Source organism: Xenopus laevis, chromosome 4L, assembly GCF_017654675.1.
Source record: "Xenopus laevis strain J_2021 chromosome 4L, Xenopus_laevis_v10.1, whole genome shotgun sequence".
Taxonomy (NCBI): Eukaryota; Metazoa; Chordata; class Amphibia; order Anura; family Pipidae; genus Xenopus; species Xenopus laevis.
This window is the reverse complement of record NC_054377.1, coordinates 154,950,027-154,971,543: the sequence shown is the minus strand read 5'-3', so window position 1 is coordinate 154,971,543 and position 21,517 is coordinate 154,950,027. Positions and strand designations below refer to the sequence as shown.

General features: G+C 42.2%; 1 protein-coding gene across 1 annotated transcript in view; it reads right to left on the bottom strand.

Moving 5' to 3' along the window:
- LOC108705353 (protein polybromo-1-like) overlaps nt 1-21,517 on the bottom strand; it is a gene marked incomplete at its 5' end in the record, with an annotated part of 55,778 nt that overhangs the window by 18,953 nt on the left and 15,308 nt on the right. Inside the window, 6 exons of the mRNA XM_041591073.1 lie at nt 489-1,131; nt 1,577-1,682; nt 1,988-2,264; nt 7,238-7,338; nt 18,826-18,967; nt 19,837-20,056. Of these exons, the coding sequence (XP_041447007.1) occupies nt 489-1,131; nt 1,577-1,682; nt 1,988-2,264; nt 7,238-7,338; nt 18,826-18,967; nt 19,837-20,056 (1,489 nt within the window). The remainder of the gene's footprint in view (nt 1-488; nt 1,132-1,576; nt 1,683-1,987; nt 2,265-7,237; nt 7,339-18,825; nt 18,968-19,836; nt 20,057-21,517) is intronic.

The following is a 21,517-nucleotide window of genomic DNA, read 5'->3' as shown; positions in this document are numbered from 1 at the left end:
GGGGTGATATCACTCCAACTTGCAGTACAGCAGTAAAGAGTGACTGAAGTTTATCAGAGCACAAGTCACATGACTGGGGGGAACTGGGAAACTGACAATATGTCTAGCCCCATGTCAGATTTCAAAATTAAATATAAAAAAATATGTTTTCCCATGACAGAATCCCTTTAATCATAAAGCAGTTCCTTGCATTCAGTAGGAGTGGAGGAGGGGCACACTTGGCACCAACAGAGCATCGCTGTGCCATTAGCTGATGGTAGAGATGCCAAAGTTGTCCAACCAGAGCACTGCAGACTTTTAACCAATTCTATGATTTTACATAATAATAAATCCCACTTGTTCTGGGACCAGAGAGCTCAAATTCAAGATTAAAAAAAACAACAAATAATTGGCAGGCCCTGGGCATATCAGCTGGTAAGAAGAAGCAGCAGCATGGGAATTCAAGCCAAGAGGTAATGCCGCACCTCACAGGGGCACGAGACACTTACCGATTCAGCCTCCGGGCTCTCTCCAACACCTCAAACATGTGCTCCTGGAACAGATCCAGTCTTCTGTAGCGATTGTTTTCCACATTTTTCCGAATAATGTCAAATGTCAGGGGTGGCCTTTTGGGAAATTTGGGATCCACAGCAGGAATTTCAGCCAAAGAGTCGCTGTAACATCGGCCCTCGTCATCCTGGTGGCTCATGACGGACACAAAGAGATTGTGGATGAGCTCCTGAATCAGTAAAGTCACATTAGGGACATGGGAGTCGTCTTCTCCCTCAATATCCCGGCGGGTCTCCAGCAGAACTTTGTGTAGGACCAGAGCATCCTTATAGATGAGGGATTCGGGCTCATTATAGGTACAGGCGTTGTTAAACATGGTCACAAAGTCCTCACACATTGCGTCCACGTCTTGGAACTTGTTGGCCATGATGTGGCTGCGGATCTTCTCCATGTCGATAGGCCGTTTGATGGTCACATAGTAGTCTGGGAGCTCTGAGCGAGAGGGGAGGCGCAGAAAGATGGCACTGAGACGTCTCCCGCGTTTATCCGTGTAGTTCTTCACCGCTTCATAAACCTCATTCAGTTTGTGCTGCATCGGGCTCATGTATTTCGACTTTTTGGGAGAGATTCCACTTTTTCTACCTATAGCCATGAGAAATATAACCAGTTACTATTGGAGATCCATTCGTACCAGAACCAGACTATAGGATCCCCTGCCCCACCTCCTACTAACCCCCAACTGCTGTATCCCTATAGCCCCAAGGCATATGATCCTTTTAAATCAGCACCAAACTACAAGACATGTCCCCCTCTGAGATCCAACATCCAATCACACCAATCCCAAAGGATCCATTCATACAGCACCTTGCAATGTATCTAAACATGGTTCAATGAGGCCTGTGACCCATTCAAAACAGTTCTATGAACTGAAAAACTTCCCCGCTTGAGGGCTCCCTTATTTCACATGGAAGGATAGGGCAACTTGGTGATGTTATGGATCAGGATGCCACCCAGGCTTCCTCAACAGATAACAGGTTTCTGCCTTTGTTCCCATAATGCTTTTAGGTGAGATGTGAAGTTAACTTACTTAGCTTCAGTTTTGGCGAGGCCATGTCATCATCATCAGGCAATGGCCCCAGCTCTTTCTTCTTCTCCTTAAGAAATTTGTCAAGGACGTGGGCATCATTATAAACCTTGGAGAAGAAAGAACATTAATTGCACAGGGAGTGCACCCTCATTGGCATGTACATGCTTTGCAACAAAACGCCCAGCCCCTCTGCCATGAAATTCCCACACAAATCAAGCTTGTCCTGAAAGAGGTCAAATACTACCCTTCTCCTTTAGATAGTAAGCTCTACTGAGCCAGAGATTCCCGTCATTCCTGGCACATGGCCCAACTAATAAAGGAAGACTCAGTGGAACACAGGTCCATGCTTTGAGCCTAGCTCAGGACATACTGGGAATACTGTATCATTCTGGGAACGTCATGCACACTCACCCGTGAGCCTTCCTCATTATAGTGCATGGCATTTCGAAACATCAGTTTCATGTCATCCATCATGGCCTCCTCCGTTGCGTATTTGTCCGAGCGAATGTTCTGTTCCATGGTCTTTAAGTCCATAGGCTCCAGAATAATCTTATAATAATCAGGATAGTCCTTTTTGGATGGTTTAAACATGAAAAGCTCACACAACCTCCTTCCAGTACCAGGTTCTCGGGCCTCAAGAACCGTGTTAAACAGGATCTTCATCCTCTGCTTCCTCATGTTCTTCTTACTGTCGGGAATCACAGTGGGTTTAGGAGAGAAAACTGTAAAGAGGGATATTGGTGATGATGCCCATCAACAGACACAGGGAAACCAACAGTAATTCAGAGATTTTGGCAGTGGTGCCCATTGACAGATATATTCAGGTGATGCCCACTAACAGAGAGGGAAGCCAACAGTAATTCAGAGATATTGGGGTGATGCCCACTAACAGAGACTGAGAGGGAAGCCAACAGTAATTCAGAGATATTGGGGTGATGCCCACTAACAGAGACTGAGAGGGAAGCCAACAGTAATTCAGAGATATTGGGGTGATGCCCACTAACAGAGACTGAGAGGGAAGCCAACAGTAATTCAGAGATATTGGGATGATTCCCACTAACAGAGACTGAGAAGGAAGCCAACAGTAATTCTGAGATATTGGGGTGATGCCCATAAACAGAGAGAAATATGGGGGTGATGCCCCCTAACAGAGACAGCGAGGGAAGCCAACAGTAATTCTGAGATATTGGGGTGATGCCCATAAACAGAGAGAATTATTGGGGTGATGCCCCCTAACAGAGACAGCAAGGGAAGCCAACAGTAATTCAGAGATATTGGGGTGATGCCCATAAACAGAGAGAAATATTGGGGTGATGCCTCCTAACAGAGACAGAGAGGGAAGCCAACAGTAATTCAGAGATATTGGGGTGATGCCCAGTAACAAAGGGAAGCCAACAGTAATTCAGAATCCTGGGCAATGTGAGATTATAGAGAATGTAGAGGTTGTGACCAGCGTTGGAATGACAGGCCACGTTCATCAGATCTACGGGGAGACTGAGAAGAGCCTCATATCTTTGTTAAAACCAAAGGATTATTCTTATAGTATATTTAGGTTTCACAATTATTTAATCAGAATATGTAGAGGTACAATTACCAGTAAACAATTTATTAAAAAAAGAAAGAAAGTAGTAGTAACCCCACAGTATCTGAATAGTTTAATCTTCTAGAATTGATTTAAAATATTAAATTAGCATTAAAGTGCATCAATTGGTGAAAGTGCTTCATACGCCGTGTAATCAATTCAGCGCTAACACAAAACCAATTCATTTTTCAATATTACCAACAATTCATTTATGAATTTATTTAAACCATCAATCTTAGAAGAATTCATTGGTTAAAGTGCCAGTGCTTCAATATATTATCAATTAACTATGAATTCATTGTTTGATTAAAGTGCTAGTGCTAATAAATATCAAGAGTATTTAAAAATTATGAGTTCAGATTTTGTTTTTTTTTAAAAAAAAAAAAAGGGAAATATTGATTAGTCAGCAATTCATGAAAAAAAAGATTTGAAAAGTTAATTAGAATAGAGGTGGAGTTGTCCCAATAACTCCCAAGTAAGGCTTTTTCTGCTCTGGGACCCCACATGGGGAGAAAGGACGGTGGTCTCAATAATTAACGAATGTGTGAATGAGCCATCTAAAAAAACACAAATCCTCAGAGCTGAATGAGGGTGAGAACTTCAAAAATTTAGGAGAGAATTTGTCACAGTTTCTTTCCTATAATTTTTTTTGTAATCAAATCTCTTTCTTATCGTGAATGATCATTAGATCTAGGAAAGATACTGTAGAATCAGAAATATTTACGGTAAGTTTTATATTGAATTCATTGTCATTCAATTTCTCCACAAACTCTAGGGCTTCCTGCTCAGTGCCCCGCCATAGCATTGAGATGTCATCGATATAACCGATCCATTTCACTATTTTATTCTGGTAGGACGATATGGCTTTGCATTTGACTATCATTTCTTCCCAGAATCCTAAAAAGAGGTTAGCATATGGGGGGGGCATGATATTTCCATAGTGGTCCCCTGAGTTTGTAAGTACAATTAGCCATTGAATGTAAAGTAATTATGGAAGGGAATGAATTTCATGATTGTCTCTTCAGACTCCTCCATATTATTTTTCAGAAAATACTGAAGTTGTCTATAGGGTTGCCACCTTTTTTATTTTTTTTTACCGGCCGGCTGCTGGGGGGGGCGGGGACACAAAGGGGCGGGCGGTGACATCAAAAGGGGCGGGGCCACGCCACAGACGCTTGAAGAAGTATAGAAAAGGTAAGTTCCAGGGGATTGGGGGCAGGCCGAGGGCTCCTTTTAATTGTATTACAAATTTACTGGCAGCTACATTGCCGGTAAATTTGTAATACCGGCCCGGCAGGTATTTTACCGGCTAGGCCGGTAAATAACCAGCCAGGTGTCAACCCTAGTTGTCTATCAGATTCAAAACATTTAGTGTATCACGAGCGCAAGACTCCAGGTTTTCCACTAGGGTTTTTTATCCTGATAGCTTTTCCGGTAAAATTACTATTGCCAGAAATGATGGGTCTTCCTGGTGGTTTGTCAATATTCTTGTGTATTTTCGGTAGTAAGTTGCTACTCTCGGCTGTTCTTTCTTATTTATTATACGGTCTCTATAAGCTTGCTTGATAATCATCATATTGCTGCATGTAAATCTCCCCTAGGATTTCTTTATAACTAGAGGAGGGGAGCTGTCTGTATGTTTCCTCCAAATATTGGTCATTGGGCCAGATGATCACATTATCACCCTTATCAGATTATTTCAATTGCACATCATCCCATTTTTGCATTTCTTTAAAGGGACACTGTCATGGGAAAAAATTTTTTTTCAAAATGAATCAGTTAATAGTGCTGCTCCAGCAGAATTCTGCACTGAAATCCATTTCTCAAAAGAGCAAACTGATTTTTTTATATTCAATATTGAAATCTGACATGGGGCTAGACATTTTGTCAATTTCCCAGCTGCCCCCAGTCATGTGACTTGTACCTGCACTTTAGGAGAGAAATGCTTTCTGGCAGGCTGCTGTTTTTCCTTCTCAATGTAACTGAATGTGTCTCAGTGGGACCTGGATTTTACTATTGAGTGTCGTTCTTAGATCTACCAGGCAGTTCCCATTGTTCTTTTGTTTGGCTGCTGGGGAGGGGGTGATATCAGTCCAACTTGCACTACAGCAGTAAAGAGTGATTGAATTTTATCAGAGCACAAGTCACATGACTGGGGGCAGCTGGGAAACTGACAAAATGTCTAGCCCCATGTCAGATTTCAAAATTGAATATAAAAAAATCTGTTTGCTCTTTTGAGAAATGGATTTCAGTGCAGAATTCTGCTGGAGCAGCACTATTAACGGATTCATTTTGAAAATTTATCCCTTTAATTATAGCTTTTTCTTTGAGGGATACATTACTCTTGTATATGTGTGGGTTGGAGCTTTAAAATATCTGCAATGACCAAATTAAGAAATATAGGGAAGATGCAGGAGTAAACCTTGATTAATTTATTACGCCATGTTTCTAACGGGTTATCAGGACCCATATTAGTAGTTTCATTCTCTTTAAATTAGTCTTCCAAATCCTGTAAGGCTTGAATTTCACTGCTTGTGAGAGATTCATTTATGTGATCATTATTCTGACCAAAATGCTTTACAAGTAGTAGTTTTGTGCTAAATGGGTTTAGATCTTTTATAGTTTCAAAAAGTCAAGATGAAAAGTGGGGGAGAAGGAAAGTCCCTTATTGGGTTTATCAATATGGATGGGAGTGAGGGGTCGAATGGTTAATTACTTTCAATATTTGTTCTTTTTTTTAGGAATTCCTCGTGGATACATAATCCATCTATCTGTAGCAAGTTTGGATTTTTTAGTTTCTAATAGAGAGAGCTCTTATGTTTTTAGAAAATATTTTAAAAAACCTTCAGCACTAATTGTGGAGCCTGATAGCCACACAAGGGTCTGGGCTAATGCTCATGAATTGCTGACTAATCGATATTTCTGAACAATTTTTAAATACTCTTGATATTTATTAGCACTAGCACTTTAATCAATGGATAGTTAAACAATGAATTCATAATTAATTGATAATATATTGAAGCACTGGCACTTTAACCAATGAATCCTTCTAAGATTGAAGGTTTAAATAAATTCATAAATGAATTGTTGGCAATATTGAAAAATGAATTGATTTTGTGTTGGCGCTGAATTGATTACACGGCGTATGAAGCACTTTCACCAATTGATGCACTTTAATGCTAATTTAAGGTTTTAAATCAATTGTGGAAGATTAAACTATTCAGATACTGTGGGGTTACTACTACTTTCCTTCTTTGTTTAATAAAGAGCCTCATCTGTGTACAATGATTAGAACAGGGGCCCCCACCTCAAGTTGAAGTTCTTCCCCCACACATCACATCAGTAGGTGTTTATATTTATATATATATATATATATATATTGTGGAATTGACCCAGAGCTCACGCACCTTCTCTATATAACCCAACTGAATGGGCTCAACTAGTCGTAGGATAGAAAGGGCCTAGGCCTCAACTCAAACCTGTAGAAAGTTACAAGAGAGAGAATGAGTGTGAGTAGCTGCACATGGGGCTGTTGCAGTTGTATGAGAGTGGCCGGGGGCCAGTGTAGGGGGGGGAATGTATATTGAATAGAAGACAAAGCCAGTGGCGGGTGCAGCGGCAGTAGCCCAGGACATAAACCACATCCACTTAACACATAACTGCACATGGGCCTGGGACTAGAACTAGAGCAGTAAAGGAGAGGGTTAATGGAAAGTGGGGTTCCTGCTGCACAAGGGGGGCACCTGCTGATATCCCATCCCCCCAGTAGTGGTAACATTATGGGCTCATGCCCCAGGATAAAGGAGGAATATTGGGAAGAGGGATATAGGATTTCCCTATTTATTTAAGGCCCTGATGAGAGTCACAATCCATGCAGGGGCCAGTCCTAGCCACAAAACTCACAGGCCGGTCCCCCACAATCCCCTGCAGAAGAATGAACCTCCCCCGGGGGGGCTGCTGATCGGTATGATAATGAGATTCCCAGGAGCCATTAATGTGCAGCTGGGCGGGAGGATTGGGGGGGGCATTAGATTTATAGTGGGGGGATGAATACAAAGAGACAGCAGTGGGGGGGGTACCTTTTCCTCTTGGAGCTGCCTGCGTCAGACGTAGCCGAGGAGATCATACTGTCTCCGTCCTCAATATCGATGTCTCTCCTCGCCAGCTCCTTCTTTTTTGCCTGAAAATGCAGATCCCAGAGTGAGTGTCGCCCAGCGCTGGCACAATACATAAATATTAATCAGCCCATCTCTCTCCCTTCCTCACCGGCCACTCGGGGTTAATGAGGCAGCTCAATACAGGCAGGGGAATAAAGGGTTATAAACAAACTGCCCACTCGGGATTAATAAAGGAAGATTAAACAGCGGCACAACTTGCTCACCCTGAAATAAAGGATAAGTAACTCACTGAAACTGGGCACAGGCCTTGTACTATTCTGCCCATTTTATGCTTATTATTATTCTGCCCATTATTCTATCCCATCACATTTGTACAGAGCCATTCCCTGCAAGAGCCACGAGAATACAGACTGTCTGACCCTTGTGTTAGAGACCTGAGAATACAGACTGTCTGACCCTTGTGTTAGAGACCGGAGAATACAGACTGTCTGACCCTTGTGTTAGAGACCTGAGAATACAGACTGTCTGACCCTTGTGTTAGAGACCGGAGAATACAGACTGTCTGACCCTTGTGTTAGAGACCTGAGAATACAGACTATCCGACCCTTGTGTTAGAGACCTGAGAATACAGACTGTCTGACCCTTGTGTTAGAGTCCTGAGAATACAGACTATCCGACCCTTGTGTTAGAGACCTGAGAATACAGACTGTCTGACCCTTGTGTTAGAGACCTGAGAATACAGACTGTCTGACCCTTGTGTTAGAGACCGGAGAATACAGACTATCCGACCCTTGTGTTAGAGACCGGAGAATACAGACTGTCCGACCCTTGTGTTAGAGACCTGAGAATATAGACTGTCCGACCCTTGTGTTAGAGACCTGAGAATACAGACTGTCCGACCCTTGTGTTAGAGACCTGAGAATACAGACTGTCCGACCCTTGTGTTAGAGACCCGAGAATACAGACTGTCCGAACCTTGTGTTAGAGACCCGAGAATACAGACTGTCTGACCCATGTGTTAGAGACCCGAGAAAACAGACTGTCCGACCCTTGTGTTAGAGACCGGAGAATACAGACTGTCCGATCCATGTGTTAGAGACCCGAGAATACAGACTGTCCGACCCTTGTGTTAGAGACCCGAGAATACAGACTGTCCGACCCTTGTGTTAGAGACCCGAGAATACAGACTGTCCGACCCTTGTGTTAGAGACCCGAGAATACAGACTGTCTGACCCTTGTGTTAGAGACCCAAGAATACAGACTGTTTGACCCTTGTGTTAAAAGACCCGAGAATACAGACTGTCCGACCCTTGTGTTAGAGACCCGAGAATACAGACTGTCCGACCCTTGTGTTAGAGACCCGAGAATACAGACTGTCCGACCCTTGTGTTAGAGACCCGAGAATACAGACTGTCTGACCCTTGTGTTAGAGACCCGAGAATACAGACTGTCCGACCCTTGTGTTAGAGACCCGAGAATACAGACTGTCCGACCCTTGTGTTAGAGACCCGAGAATACAGACTGTCCGAACCTTGTGTTAGAGACCCGAGAATACAGACTGTCCGACCCTTGTGTTAGAGACCCGAGAATACAGACTGTCCGACCCTTGTGTTAGAGACCTGAGAATACAGACTGTCTGACCCTTGTGTTAGAGACCTGAGAATACAGACTATCCGACCCTTGTGTTAGAGACCGGAGAATACAGACTGTCTGACCCTTGTGTTAGAGACCTGAGAATACAGACTATCCGACCCTTGTGTTAGAGACCGGAGAATACAGACTGTCTGACCCTTGTGTTAGAGACCTGAGAATACAGACTATCCGACCCTTGTGTTAGAGACCTGAGAATACAGACTGTCTGACCCTTGTGTTAGAGACCTGAGAATACAGACTATCCGACCCTTGTGTTAGAGACCTGAGAATACAGACTGTCCGACCCTTGTGTTAGAGACCGGAGAATACAGACTGTCTGACCCTTGTGTTAGAGACCTGAGAATACAGACTATCCGACCCTTGTGTTAGAGACCGGAGAATACAGACTGTCTGACCCTTGTGTTAGAGACCTGAGAATACAGACTATCCGACCCTTGTGTTAGAGACCTGAGAATACAGACTGTCTGACCCTTGTGTTAGAGACCTGAGAATACAGACTATCCGACCCTTGTGTTAGAGACCTGAGAATACAGACTGTCTGACACTTGTGTTAGAGACCTGAGAATACAGACTGTCCGAACCTTGTGTTAGAGACCCGAGAATACAGACTGTCTGACCCATGTGTTAGAGACCCGAGAAAACAGACTGTCCGACCCTTGTGTTAGAGACCGGAGAATACAGACTGTCCGATCCATGTGTTAGAGACCCGAGAATACAGACTGTCCGACCCTTGTGTTAGAGACCCGAGAATACAGACTGTCCGACCCTTGTGTTAGAGACCCGAGAATACAGACTGTCCGACCCTTGTGTTAGAGACCCGAGAATACAGACTGTCTGACCCTTGTGTTAGAGACCCAAGAATACAGACTGTTTGACCCTTGTGTTAAAAGACCCGAGAATACAGACTGTCCGACCCTTGTGTTAGAGACCCGAGAATACAGACTGTCCGACCCTTGTGTTAGAGACCCGAGAATACAGACTGTCCGACCCTTGTGTTAGAGACCCGAGAATACAGACTGTCTGACCCTTGTGTTAGAGACCCGAGAATACAGACTGTCCGACCCTTGTGTTAGAGACCTGAGAATACAGACTGTCCGACCCTTGTGTTAGAGACCCGAGAATACAGACTGTCCGAACCTTGTGTTAGAGACCCGAGAATACAGACTGTCCGACCCTTGTGTTAGAGACCCGAGAATACAGACTGTCCGACCCTTGTGTTAGAGACCTGAGAATACAGACTGTCCGACCCTTGTGTTAGAGACCCGAGAATACAGACTGTCCGAACCTTGTGTTAGAGACCCGAGAATACAGACTGTCCGACCCTTGTGTTAGAGAACGGAGAATACAGACTGTCCGACCCATGTGTTAGAGACCTGAGAATACAGACTGTCCGACCCTTGTGTTAGAGACCCGAGAATACAGACTGTCCGACCCTTGTGTTAGAGACCTGAGACTACAGACTGTCCGACCCTTGTGTTAGAGACCTGAGAATACAGACTGTCTGACCCTTGTGTTAGAGACCCGAGAATACAGACTGTTTGACCCTTGTGTTAGAGACCAGAGAATTGACTGTCCGACCCTTGTGTTAGAGACCTGAGCACACAACATAAGTGCCTGAGATGTAACAATATTAGGGTTTGGGGACATGTGCTGGGGATACAGATGGAACTAGTGGCCCATAGAAGAATCTGCCAATGAATCGTTAAGCTTGCGGTGGAGAGGGCCCACAGCGTGCCAGGCCAGGCTCCTCCTCCTGACGCACCCAGAACACCCACTGTGGTTCCCTCTTGAGCATTAGGAAAGGAAAGAGGAAACGACAAAAGCACAGGCTCTAGAACTTTCCCAGTGATTCGACCCGACAATGACTCAATTGTAACTTTGCCAAAGAAGTGTCTCACAGACACCATAGAATTCCTTGTGTACAAACCTTCCCTTTGTGTAACCCACAGGTACACACACACACACACACACAACATCTCACTGCAACCACACACAGGAGACCAGATCAGGACAGAAGCCATGATTACTTGTTATATTGCTGGTTTCAGAGGAGGAGACAAACTCCTTCCCCTACAAACGGATATTGTGAGAATAGACTTGTCTGTGTTGGGACCATGGTGCTTTGTTTACAATTCATCCCACACTGATTAAATCACATGTATCCAAATCTCTGGGACACCCCTCAACTTCACCCCAAGGGTTCTTGTCCCATTTTTACTACTAAATCAATGGTTGAACTCATGTTCTGGAATGTGAGGCCTGGGGGCGGGGGAAGAAGGACTTTTTTTATTTTATCCATCAGACTAAGTCTCATATAATTCTATAGGAGATGTTTTAGGTTATTAATGTTCCTCCACCTTCTAATGATGCTTTACTGGTCCATGTTATGGAGAAGGAGGTAGCTCTCCCACTAGTCCCCATTTTATTGATGGAAGACTTTGTGTTGTGCCAGAGAACTGTAGAAAGACAAACACTGGGCTCTCCTTAATGGACCGTAATGGACCCAAACGTGTGCTCTTCTGTCTCCTACAGACCCGGCCTCAAGTCTCCACAGACATATCACCTGTATATCATCAGTAAATAAAGTGTTCAGCCCCTTATAACAAAGTGCGGAGGCTGAGTCCAAAAACAAATTGAGAGAGAGAGATTTGAGATCCTTCATAGTCACCAATAGTGACTGGGCACCAGTACAAATAATATGGCACACGGAGATACCTACAGGCCAATGGAGCTCATGTAAATAGAATGTTCTCACCCACAATACAACATCAGATAGAAGCACAGGTGAGCCAGGCTGAAGCCTCCTATAAACAAAACCCTAGTTCTGATCCTAATTAGCCAAGTATATACACTCTTACACCTGCCCATAACAATCCTTATAAATATATACAAGTCTGAGCCATATACATCCCTCCTGTCACTAGCCCAGGTGCCCACCTCTAAACTGTCAGGTACATCCCAGAAGAGGTATAGATAGAGCTGCACCACTAGCCTGTCTGGCAACAACACTGACAACCCTATGACACAACTGCCCTCACTTATATACCCATCAGAATGCACTGATCCCCCTAATACTCTCCCCTACTCTTTGCTACGGTTACCCCACAACACTGAACAAGCACTTGGCAGGACTGAATATTGGTAACACATACCAATGACATACAAACATTCTGTATTGGAGGAATTGCCCACACTTATCCCCCATAACAGTAACAGTGGGAGCTTTGCCTGTACTTCTAAAGCTGCTGCAAATCCCATCAGAAAGTGCCACAAAGCCCAACTGTCATCTCTCTCTCTCAAGGATGATAAAGGCCCCAATGTGGGCCGAAACGTTGGATGCCCAGTGATATTTTAATAAAAACACGATTGTTTGATTAAACTGGAGTGCTGGTCCATCTTCGATTGCTGTACAATGGTATTTTGACCAAGCACCCGTGAAAACATCGAAGTGGTTAGAGTGCAGGTACTTTGGGACATATTATATATATATATATATATATATATATATACCAAGAAATGAACTGCAAGTCACCGGAAATCAACAGAGGCCCCACAATAGAACAATGGCTTCCACTGATGAACAATAATTACTCCTCTCTAACAAATAACATCATTAAAGCATCTGCTCTCATTATCCTTGTTAAAGGGGTTGTTCACCTTCAAACAACTAGTTGGTTTCAGATAGATCACCAGAAATAAAGACTTTTTCCAATGACTTTCTATTTTCTATGTGTGACGGTTTTTCTAATATTGAAGTGTAAATTGTCATTTCTCTCCTTCTGAAGCAGCTCTGGGAGGGGGGGTCGCCGATCCTGTAAACTGTTCTAAATGGATACATTTAGTTGATACATTTCTTATCTTTGTCCCTGCTGAGCAGAATCTCTGGGTTTCATTACAGGCAGCTGTTAGACTTGTTGCTAATACTCCAGAGATGCTGCTGAGAAATGGATCAACTAAATGTTGCAAAATTGTAACAGTTCAGAGTCGGCACCTGAATTACTGAGCTGCCAGACTCAAACACCACAGACACAAACATTCAACTTTACACTTAGATTTTGGAAAAAACGTAAAAAATAAATAATGGAAAGTATTTGAAAAAAGTCTTTATTTCTGGGGAACAATCTAAAAACAACTGAATTGAAAAAACTGTTTGGAAGGTGAACAACCCCTTTAAAGGGAAACTGTCATGGGGAAAACATTTTTTTCTTTCAAAACGCATCAGTTTATAGAATTCTGCCCTGAAATCCGTTTCTCAAAAGAGCAAACAGATTTTTTTATATTTCATTTTGAAAACATATTGTCAGTTTCCCAGCTGCCCCCAGGCATGTGACTTGTGCTCTAATAAACTTCAGTCACTCTTTACTGCTGTACTGCAAGTTGGAATGAAAACAAGAGAAGAATGGGAAGGTAACCACAAGAAAACGGCTTCAGACAGGGATTGGATATGGATTCTTCCACTTACACCATTCTTGTCGCTTCTGTCCGGTAAAGCAAAGTAAAACTGCCCATAGATGTTAGGGTCTTTAAAAGAACTTTTCGTTATTGTTAGACCAAACTTATCTTGAAATGATCGTTTAGCTGTACAATTTGTCCATCAACTAAAAAGACTATTTCAAGTGATGTTGTCTAGTTGAAGCCAGGAAAACTGAGGGGAGCTGGACAATAGATTTCACTGTGACCCATGAACATTTTCTAACCCGGCCAATTAATTTTCTGTCGGACTCTCCACACACAGTCCAAAAATCGAATGAATCCTCCATTCATACAATCAGATCTGTGCGTCTGTGGGCAGCTTTATACCAGGGGGCGACTTACTGTCTCATGAAACAGAACTAGGATCCCGTTTATAAGTAAATATACCAACGTGGCCACATTAAAAGAGTAATGAAAAGGTTCTGAGCTGTTTTGCTACAGCAGGAGACAAACATTAGTCACAACACTGGCTCCAGGGATGATGAGAAATAGTCACAATTGCCAGTTTGTGCTGCATCTGTTGTGGGATTGCAGGCAACTCATGGGACACTCATACAACTGTCACACTGCAGGGGTCGCTTATTTATTACTGTCTCTCTAGGACACACTTCGCACCCACACACACACACAGCAGATATATCCACAACTTTAAACTTGGGTCACAAACTGATACTTCTGTTTCACAATTAAACACAATGAAAGTGTCAGGTACAGGAGGTTGTGTGAAGGCCACAAAGAGCAGGAGGCAACTTGACAAAACTATTTGTAGAGCTGGAGGCAAAGTGGATGAAATGGCTGAATAGCTGAAATCCAGAGAATTAACGACTAGTGGAGCATAAATTGTTTCCTTTCATCATTACTGTGAAGCCTGTATGGATACAGTGGTGTGAAAAACTATTTGCCCCCTTCCTGATTTCTTATTCTTTTGCATGTTTGTCACACAAAATGTTTCTAATCATCAAACACATTTAACTATTAGTCAAAGATAACACAAGTAAACACAAAATGCAGTTTTTAAATGAGGGTTTTTATTATTTAGGGAGAAAAGAAATCCAAACCTGTGTGAAAAAGTAATTGCCCCCTGAACCTAATAACTGGTTGGGCCACCCTTAGCGCAATAACTGCAATCAAGCGTTTGCGATAACTTGCAGCGAGTCTTTTACAGCGCTCTGGAGGAATTTTGGCCCACTCATCTTTGCAGAATTGTTGTAATTCAGCTTTATTTGAGGGTTTTCTAGCATGAACCGCCTTTTTAAGGTCATGCCACAACATCTCAATAGGATTCAGGTCAGGACTTTGACTAGGCCACTCCAAAGTCTTCATTTTGTTTTTCTTCAGCCATTCAGAGGTGGATTTGCTGGTGTGTTTTGGCTCATTGTCCTGCTGCAGCACCAAGATCGCTTCAGCTTGAGTTGACCAACAGATGGCCGGACATTCTCCTTCAGGATTTTTTGGTAGACAGTAGAATTCATGGTTCCATCTATCACAGCAAGTCTTCCAGGTCCTGAAGCAGCAAAACAAGCCCAGACCATCACACTACCACCACCATATTTTACTGTTGGTATGATGTTCTTTTTCTGAAATGCTGTGTTACTTTTACGCCAGATGTAACGGGACGCGCACCTTCCAAAAAGTTCAACTTTTGTCTTGTCGGTCCACAAGGTATTTTCCCAAAAGTCTTGGCAATCGTTGAGATGTTTTTTAAAAGTGGTTTGCGCCTTGGAAATGTGCCATGCAGGCCGTTTTTGCCCAGTCTCTTTCTTATGGTGGAGTCGTGAACACTGACCTTAATTGAGGCAAGTGAGGCCTGCAGTTCTTTAGATGTTGTCCTGGGGTCTTTTGTGGCCTCTCGGATGAGTTGTCTCTGCGCTCTTGGGGTCATTTTGGTCGGCCGGCCACTCCTGGGAAGGTTCACCACTGTTCCATGTTTTTGCCATCTGTGGACAATGGCTCTCACTGTGGTTCGCTGGAGTCCCAAAGCTTTAGAAATGGCTTTATAACCTTTGAAATTGAACTCAGGTGTGATAAACCACTGTTACGTTATTTTTTAACAAGGGGGGCAATCACTTTTTCACACAGGCCCATGTAGATTTGGAGTTTTTTTTTCTCCCTTAATAACGTCAACCTTCATTTAAAAACTGCATTTTGTGTTCAATTATGTTATCTTTGACTAATAGTTAATGGTTTTTGATGAGCAGAAACATTTTGTGTGACAAACATGCAAAAGAATAAGAAATCAGGAAGGGGGCAAATAGTTTTTCACACCACTGTATGTCACTTTATAACATTTTACTCCTTTCTTTATAAAATATTGAAAGATTCCCTTGAAATCTACCTGAAATGAATAATATCTTGAATAAGAAGGGACATAATGGTAAGCGTGTGCCCTTTATATTATATTATTATATAAGAAGAGCAGCTAAAGCACAAAACTGAAGCAATAACGAGCTCTAGGCTGGGCCGGAGAGTTAACTCTTTTATGGACTTTTCAACGTTGTGTTTCTTCAGAGACATTTGTGTTGGACTAAAAGACTACGCAGCACATTTTTGCAGTAAAGGACTAACATGAACTATTGTTTAGAATTATATTATTCACAAATAAACTTGAACAAACTCTCTGGAATAATAACACTTTCTGGCTAAACGTTCCCTCACAGCAGTGGCTCCTGACATCACTAATTAGTGGGTACTTTAATGGTTACAATATGGTTACATTGTGGATTGGGTTACACTTGTGCCGGAAACATGCAGCGTGTCATTAAACACCGCCTAACAACAGCACTCAATAGTAAAATCCAGGTCCCACTGAGACACATTCAGTTCCATTGAGTAGGAGAAACAACAGGCTGCCAGAAAGCAGCTCCATCCTAAAGTGCTGGCTCTTTCTGAAAGCACATGACCAGGCAAAATGAGCTGAGATGCACCTACACACCAATATTACAACTAAATACACTTGCTGCTTCAGGAATGACATTTTATATTGTACAGTGAATTATTTGCAGTGTAAACAGTGTCATTTAGAAATAAAAACTACACCATAAAAATCATGACAGAATCCTTTTAAAGGGGAACTTCACCTTCCAAACACTTTTTTTCAGTTCAGACAGTTCCCCGGAAATAAAGACTTTTCTCAATGACTTTCCATTATTTATTTTTTACTGTTTTTCCAAAATCTAAGTGTAAAGTTGAATGTTGGTGTCTCTGGTGTTTGAGTGACAGCTCACTAATTCAGCTGCAGATTCTGTTACAATTTTGCAACATTTAGTTGATCCATTAGTTGGTCCATTTCTCAGTAGGATCTATGGGGAATATAAGTGTAACTATTGTATCAAGTCTAACAGTTGCCTTTAATGTCACTCAGGGATTCCACTCAGCAGGGACACAGATACCAAATGTATCGACTAAATGTATCCATTGAGAAAAGTTTACAGGGTCGGCGACCCCCCTCCCAGAGCTACTTTACAAGGTGAAATCTGATACTTTACACTTCAATATTAGAAAAACTGTGACACATAGAACATGGAAAGTAATTGGAAACAGTTGTTATTTCTGGTGATCTATGTGAAAGCAACTGGTTGTGTGAAGGTGAAGCGCCCGTTTAAGGAAGCAATTGCTTATATAAAAGTATATATATATATATATATAGTGACAATCAGGTTAGGTGGGAGCACGGGCCACTCCACATTTCAAGTACAAATAGAGAATCAAAAGAGCTTTAAGTGCAGCCGGGCTGGTTTTTATTAGGAATAAAATCAACAGATTGTCATACTTGTGTCACACAGGATTAGCAGTCACATTGTTGTACATAATAACACAATATATCCACAATTTACACACTTGCACATAACACATCCCACAATCCTCTGGAACACTCTCACTTAAAGGGGTGGTTCACCTTTAAGTTAACTTTTAGTATGTTATAGATTGGCTAATTCTGAGCAACATTTTAATTGGCCTTTATTACTAAAAACAAAGGCTACAAATGAATTGTTACTGCTACGTTTTATTCCTCATCTTTCTTTTCAGGCCTCTCCTATTCCAGTCTCTCATTCAAATCAGTGCATGGTTGCTAGGGGAATTTGGACCCTAGCAACCAGACACCTGAAATTACAAACTGGAGAGCTGTTGAATAAAAAGCTAAATCAGTCAAAAACCACAAATAGTACAAAATGTAAACTAATTGCAGATTGTCTCAGAATATCCCTCTCTACATCCTACTAAAATAAAGGTGAACAACCTGTTAAACACTCAGCCTCTTAGGAGGGGTTTTCTCTTCATCTCTCTTCAACTCATCATGGGAATAAACAGTCTCCTTCCCAGCTCCTCACTCTCCTCCATTATGATAAATACGGGGCACCCTACAAACAGCCAGAAGCAGTGAGAGCCCTACACATACGGTGTGCCCTGAGCACACAAACACCTGATATATTGTTTCATTTGGCTCTGATTTTTAGGGATGCACCAAATCCACTATTTTAGATTGGCCGAACACTGAACCCCAACCCTAATTTAATTATGCAAATAAGGGAGAGTGAAGAACAAAGAACTTTGTCAGCTTTTTTTTTTCTTCTTCCTTGTTTTATGATGAAAATTCACATGATTTTCAGAATTCCGATTCAGTTTGGCCAGGAACAAGGATTCAGCCGAATATAAACGCTACTGAAAAAGGCCAAATCCTGAAGCCTAGATTTGGTGCATCCCTGGTGATTTTGACTTTTATAGACTAAACCCCCAGCAGAGAACTGCTCCAGAAATCACGATACTTTACACTGGAAGGTACAACATTCCATTCAGTTTTTCTATGTCAAATTACATAAATAAACATAAATAAAGCCAATAGGCTGGTTTTGCCTCCAATAAGGATTAATTATATCTTAGTTGGGATCAAGTACAAGCGACTGTTTTATTACTAGTATGGGACCTATTATCCAGAATGCTCAGAACCTGAGGTTTCCCCTGATAATGGATCTTTCTGTAATTTGGATCTTCCTCCCTTAAGTCTACTAGAAAATCATATAAACATGAAATAAACCCAATAGGCTGGTTCTGCCTCCAATAAGGATTAATTATATCTTAGTTGGGATCAAGTACAAGCGACTGTTTTATTACTAAATAGAAAAAGCAAAACGTTTTCTGAAAATCGGAATTATTTGATTAATAGAATCTATGTCAGCCTTCCCATAATTCGGAAGTTTCTGAATAATGGATCCCATACCTGTACTAGCCTCGTTATAATGAATTATTTCTAAAGGTAGATTTGAAACATTATTATAATAAGAAGGGACAAGATTCCCAACAGCCTGACTGTATAAAATTCCCACTAAAGCTGAGAAACAAAGGTCCCTTCTGGAGTGCTGTGTGAGAGACTTGCAGTTACACATGAACCCTGTACACTGGATTCATTAAGACAAGAGGGGACTTACCTGCATCAGTTGCTGCAGTTTGAATACTCTCTTGTAGATGGCAGAATTGGGAACATTGTAGCGCTTGGCATTTTCAAACATGAGATTGAGATCAGATTCCAGCTGCTCCAGCCCATCATACTCCTGGTTCTTCAGCTTGCTCCTGTACACACACATCAATTAGAAGCTCATTATTCAGGGTCCTAATCCCCCTAACAACCATGCACTGATCTGAATAAGAGACTGGAATATGAATAGGAGAGGCCTGAATAGAAAGATGAGGAATAAAAAGTAACAATAACAATACATTTGTAGCCTTACAGAGTGTTTGTTTTTAGATGGGGTCAGTGACCCCCATAGTAAAGCTAGAAAGAGTCAGAAGAAGAAGGCAAATAATTTAAAAAACAATTGAAAGGTTGCTTAGAATTATCCATTCTATAACATACTAAATATTAACTTAAAGGTCAACTACCCCTTTAAGTCTACTATAAAATCATTTTAAATAAAGCCAATAGGCTGGTTGTGTTTCCAATAAGGATTAATTATCTCACAGTTGGGATCAAGTACAAGGCACAGGTATGGGACTTGTAATCCAGAATGCTCTGGTCCCAGGGTTTTCTGGATAACTCATCTTTCCATAATTTGGATCATGGAAATTCATGCCTTGAGTCTACTAGAAAATCATATAAACATGAAATAAAGCCAAAAGGCTGGTTTTGCTTCTAATAAGGATTAATTATATCTTAGTTGGGATCAAGTACAAGCGACTGCATATGCAAATTAGGGGTGGGAAGGGAAAAACATTTTTCACTTCCTTGATTTGTGACAAAAGTTGTGTGATTTCCCTCCCCGTCCCTAATTTGCATATGCAAATTAGGATACGGCCAGGCAGGAGTATTCGGCCGAATCAGAGTCCTGCTGAAAAAGGCAGAAACCTGGCCGCATCCCGCAGGGAATCCTGAATCCTGTGCATCCCTACATTGTATAGGGTCCAGCAATCTGTATAAAATAACATCCTACCAAGCTCTCTACCTGATCTGCTGCAGGGAAACGGGATTCTTGATTTGCTGGTAGTAATCGGGATATTTCTTCTTTGATGGGAGATGAAAGAAAGGTTCGGCAATGAGCTGCCCGCGATTATTCCGGCAGGATCTGACGGTTTCATAGAGTTGATATAAAGGGCTGGAGATGTCCATGAAGGATGTAATGCTCTCCTCCTCAGACTCACCTTCTTCATAGCGAATGGATGAAGCTGCAACAGAGACTGATGTTCAACCCATGCGTAGAGGAGAAATATACAAGTGACCTATAACTTATATATAATATATACACACACCAGTGAATATTGCCTTTCTACATGTTTTATCTTAAACCCCCCCCCCCCGTTTTGTGATGTGTGTGTGTGCCCCCGAGATCACCCGACAGTAAATAATGAAGCTGTAACTATAAGAGGAAACGTTAGAAGTAATAACTTAACGTAATAACGTTGGAAGTAATTTGACGCAGTGGTGGAGTGGCCATATTTGTGGAAGGCTGTATCTTGGCTGTCTTTGGTGTGGGTCCCAGATTTGTAGCCCTGGTGCAACTTCTCTATAAAACTCTGGTGGCCTCTCTTAGAATAGGTAATAGTGACACCTCACTGTTTCCACTCACTACAGACACAAGACTGGGCTGCCCTCTATCGCCCTTGCTTTTTGCTCGGGCAATAGAGCCCTTTGCAGCTGCGGGTCGCCAAAACTCCAATGTGCAGGGTTGGATCTCACCAGGTCAGACTGACTGCAGCTGTATGCTGATGATACCCTCATATATGTGGGTGACAGGGGCAGGACCCTTACTGAACTCATGTCATTAACCAATGGCTTTGATAAAGTGTGAGGCTTACGAGTTAGTAAGTCCAAATCAATTTTATTTCTGGTGGATCATTTGGATTTCTGGTGGTTCCAGCTGAAGCCTTAGTTAATAGCCTGGAAATCTCTAGACCTGTAATTACCAATTATGACTTAACACGGACTCCCTTACTCAACTGGGTAAGCAATAAATGTGATGCCTGGGCAGCCTCCCAGTCAGCCTCTCTGGCCTAATACATCTAATAAAAATGTTTGTACAACCAAAAATGTCGTATATGCTGTGGCACTCCTCAATGGCACCTCGGACTATCTCTGCTAAAACGACCCAGGCATAGAGGGGGAGTAGCACTTGCAGACTTTCACATACTATACTTAGCGGCACAACTCCCACCTGTTCCCTGACACCCGAGGGCCCCTGTGTATTACTTTACAATATCTGGAAGCAGTGGTGTGCTGCACAAAAGATGGCCTGGCAGGCCCTGCTGCTCACACCATTACAGGCTGGCAGGTGCCTCATAGCCCAACAAAGCAGAGGGGCACATGACAGTAAAAACTATGTATAGCTCCATAATAGACCCAGCCACCCCATTATGGGGCAATAAACATTTTTGATGTCAAATGGGTTTTCTAACACAATCAGAACATTTCTAGTGGTTTCATAAGATTTGGACATTGACGGTTAACAAACCCTTTAAATCATGTCACTTCCACCTAAGGAACATATCCAAAATACCATCATTTATCTCCCAAGATGCTGCCAAAATTCTTATTCACTCTCTCATCATATCACGTCTAGACTACTGTAACTCTCTTTTAATTGGCCTCCCCCTCCAGAGACTGTCAGCTCTCCAGTCCATAATGAACAC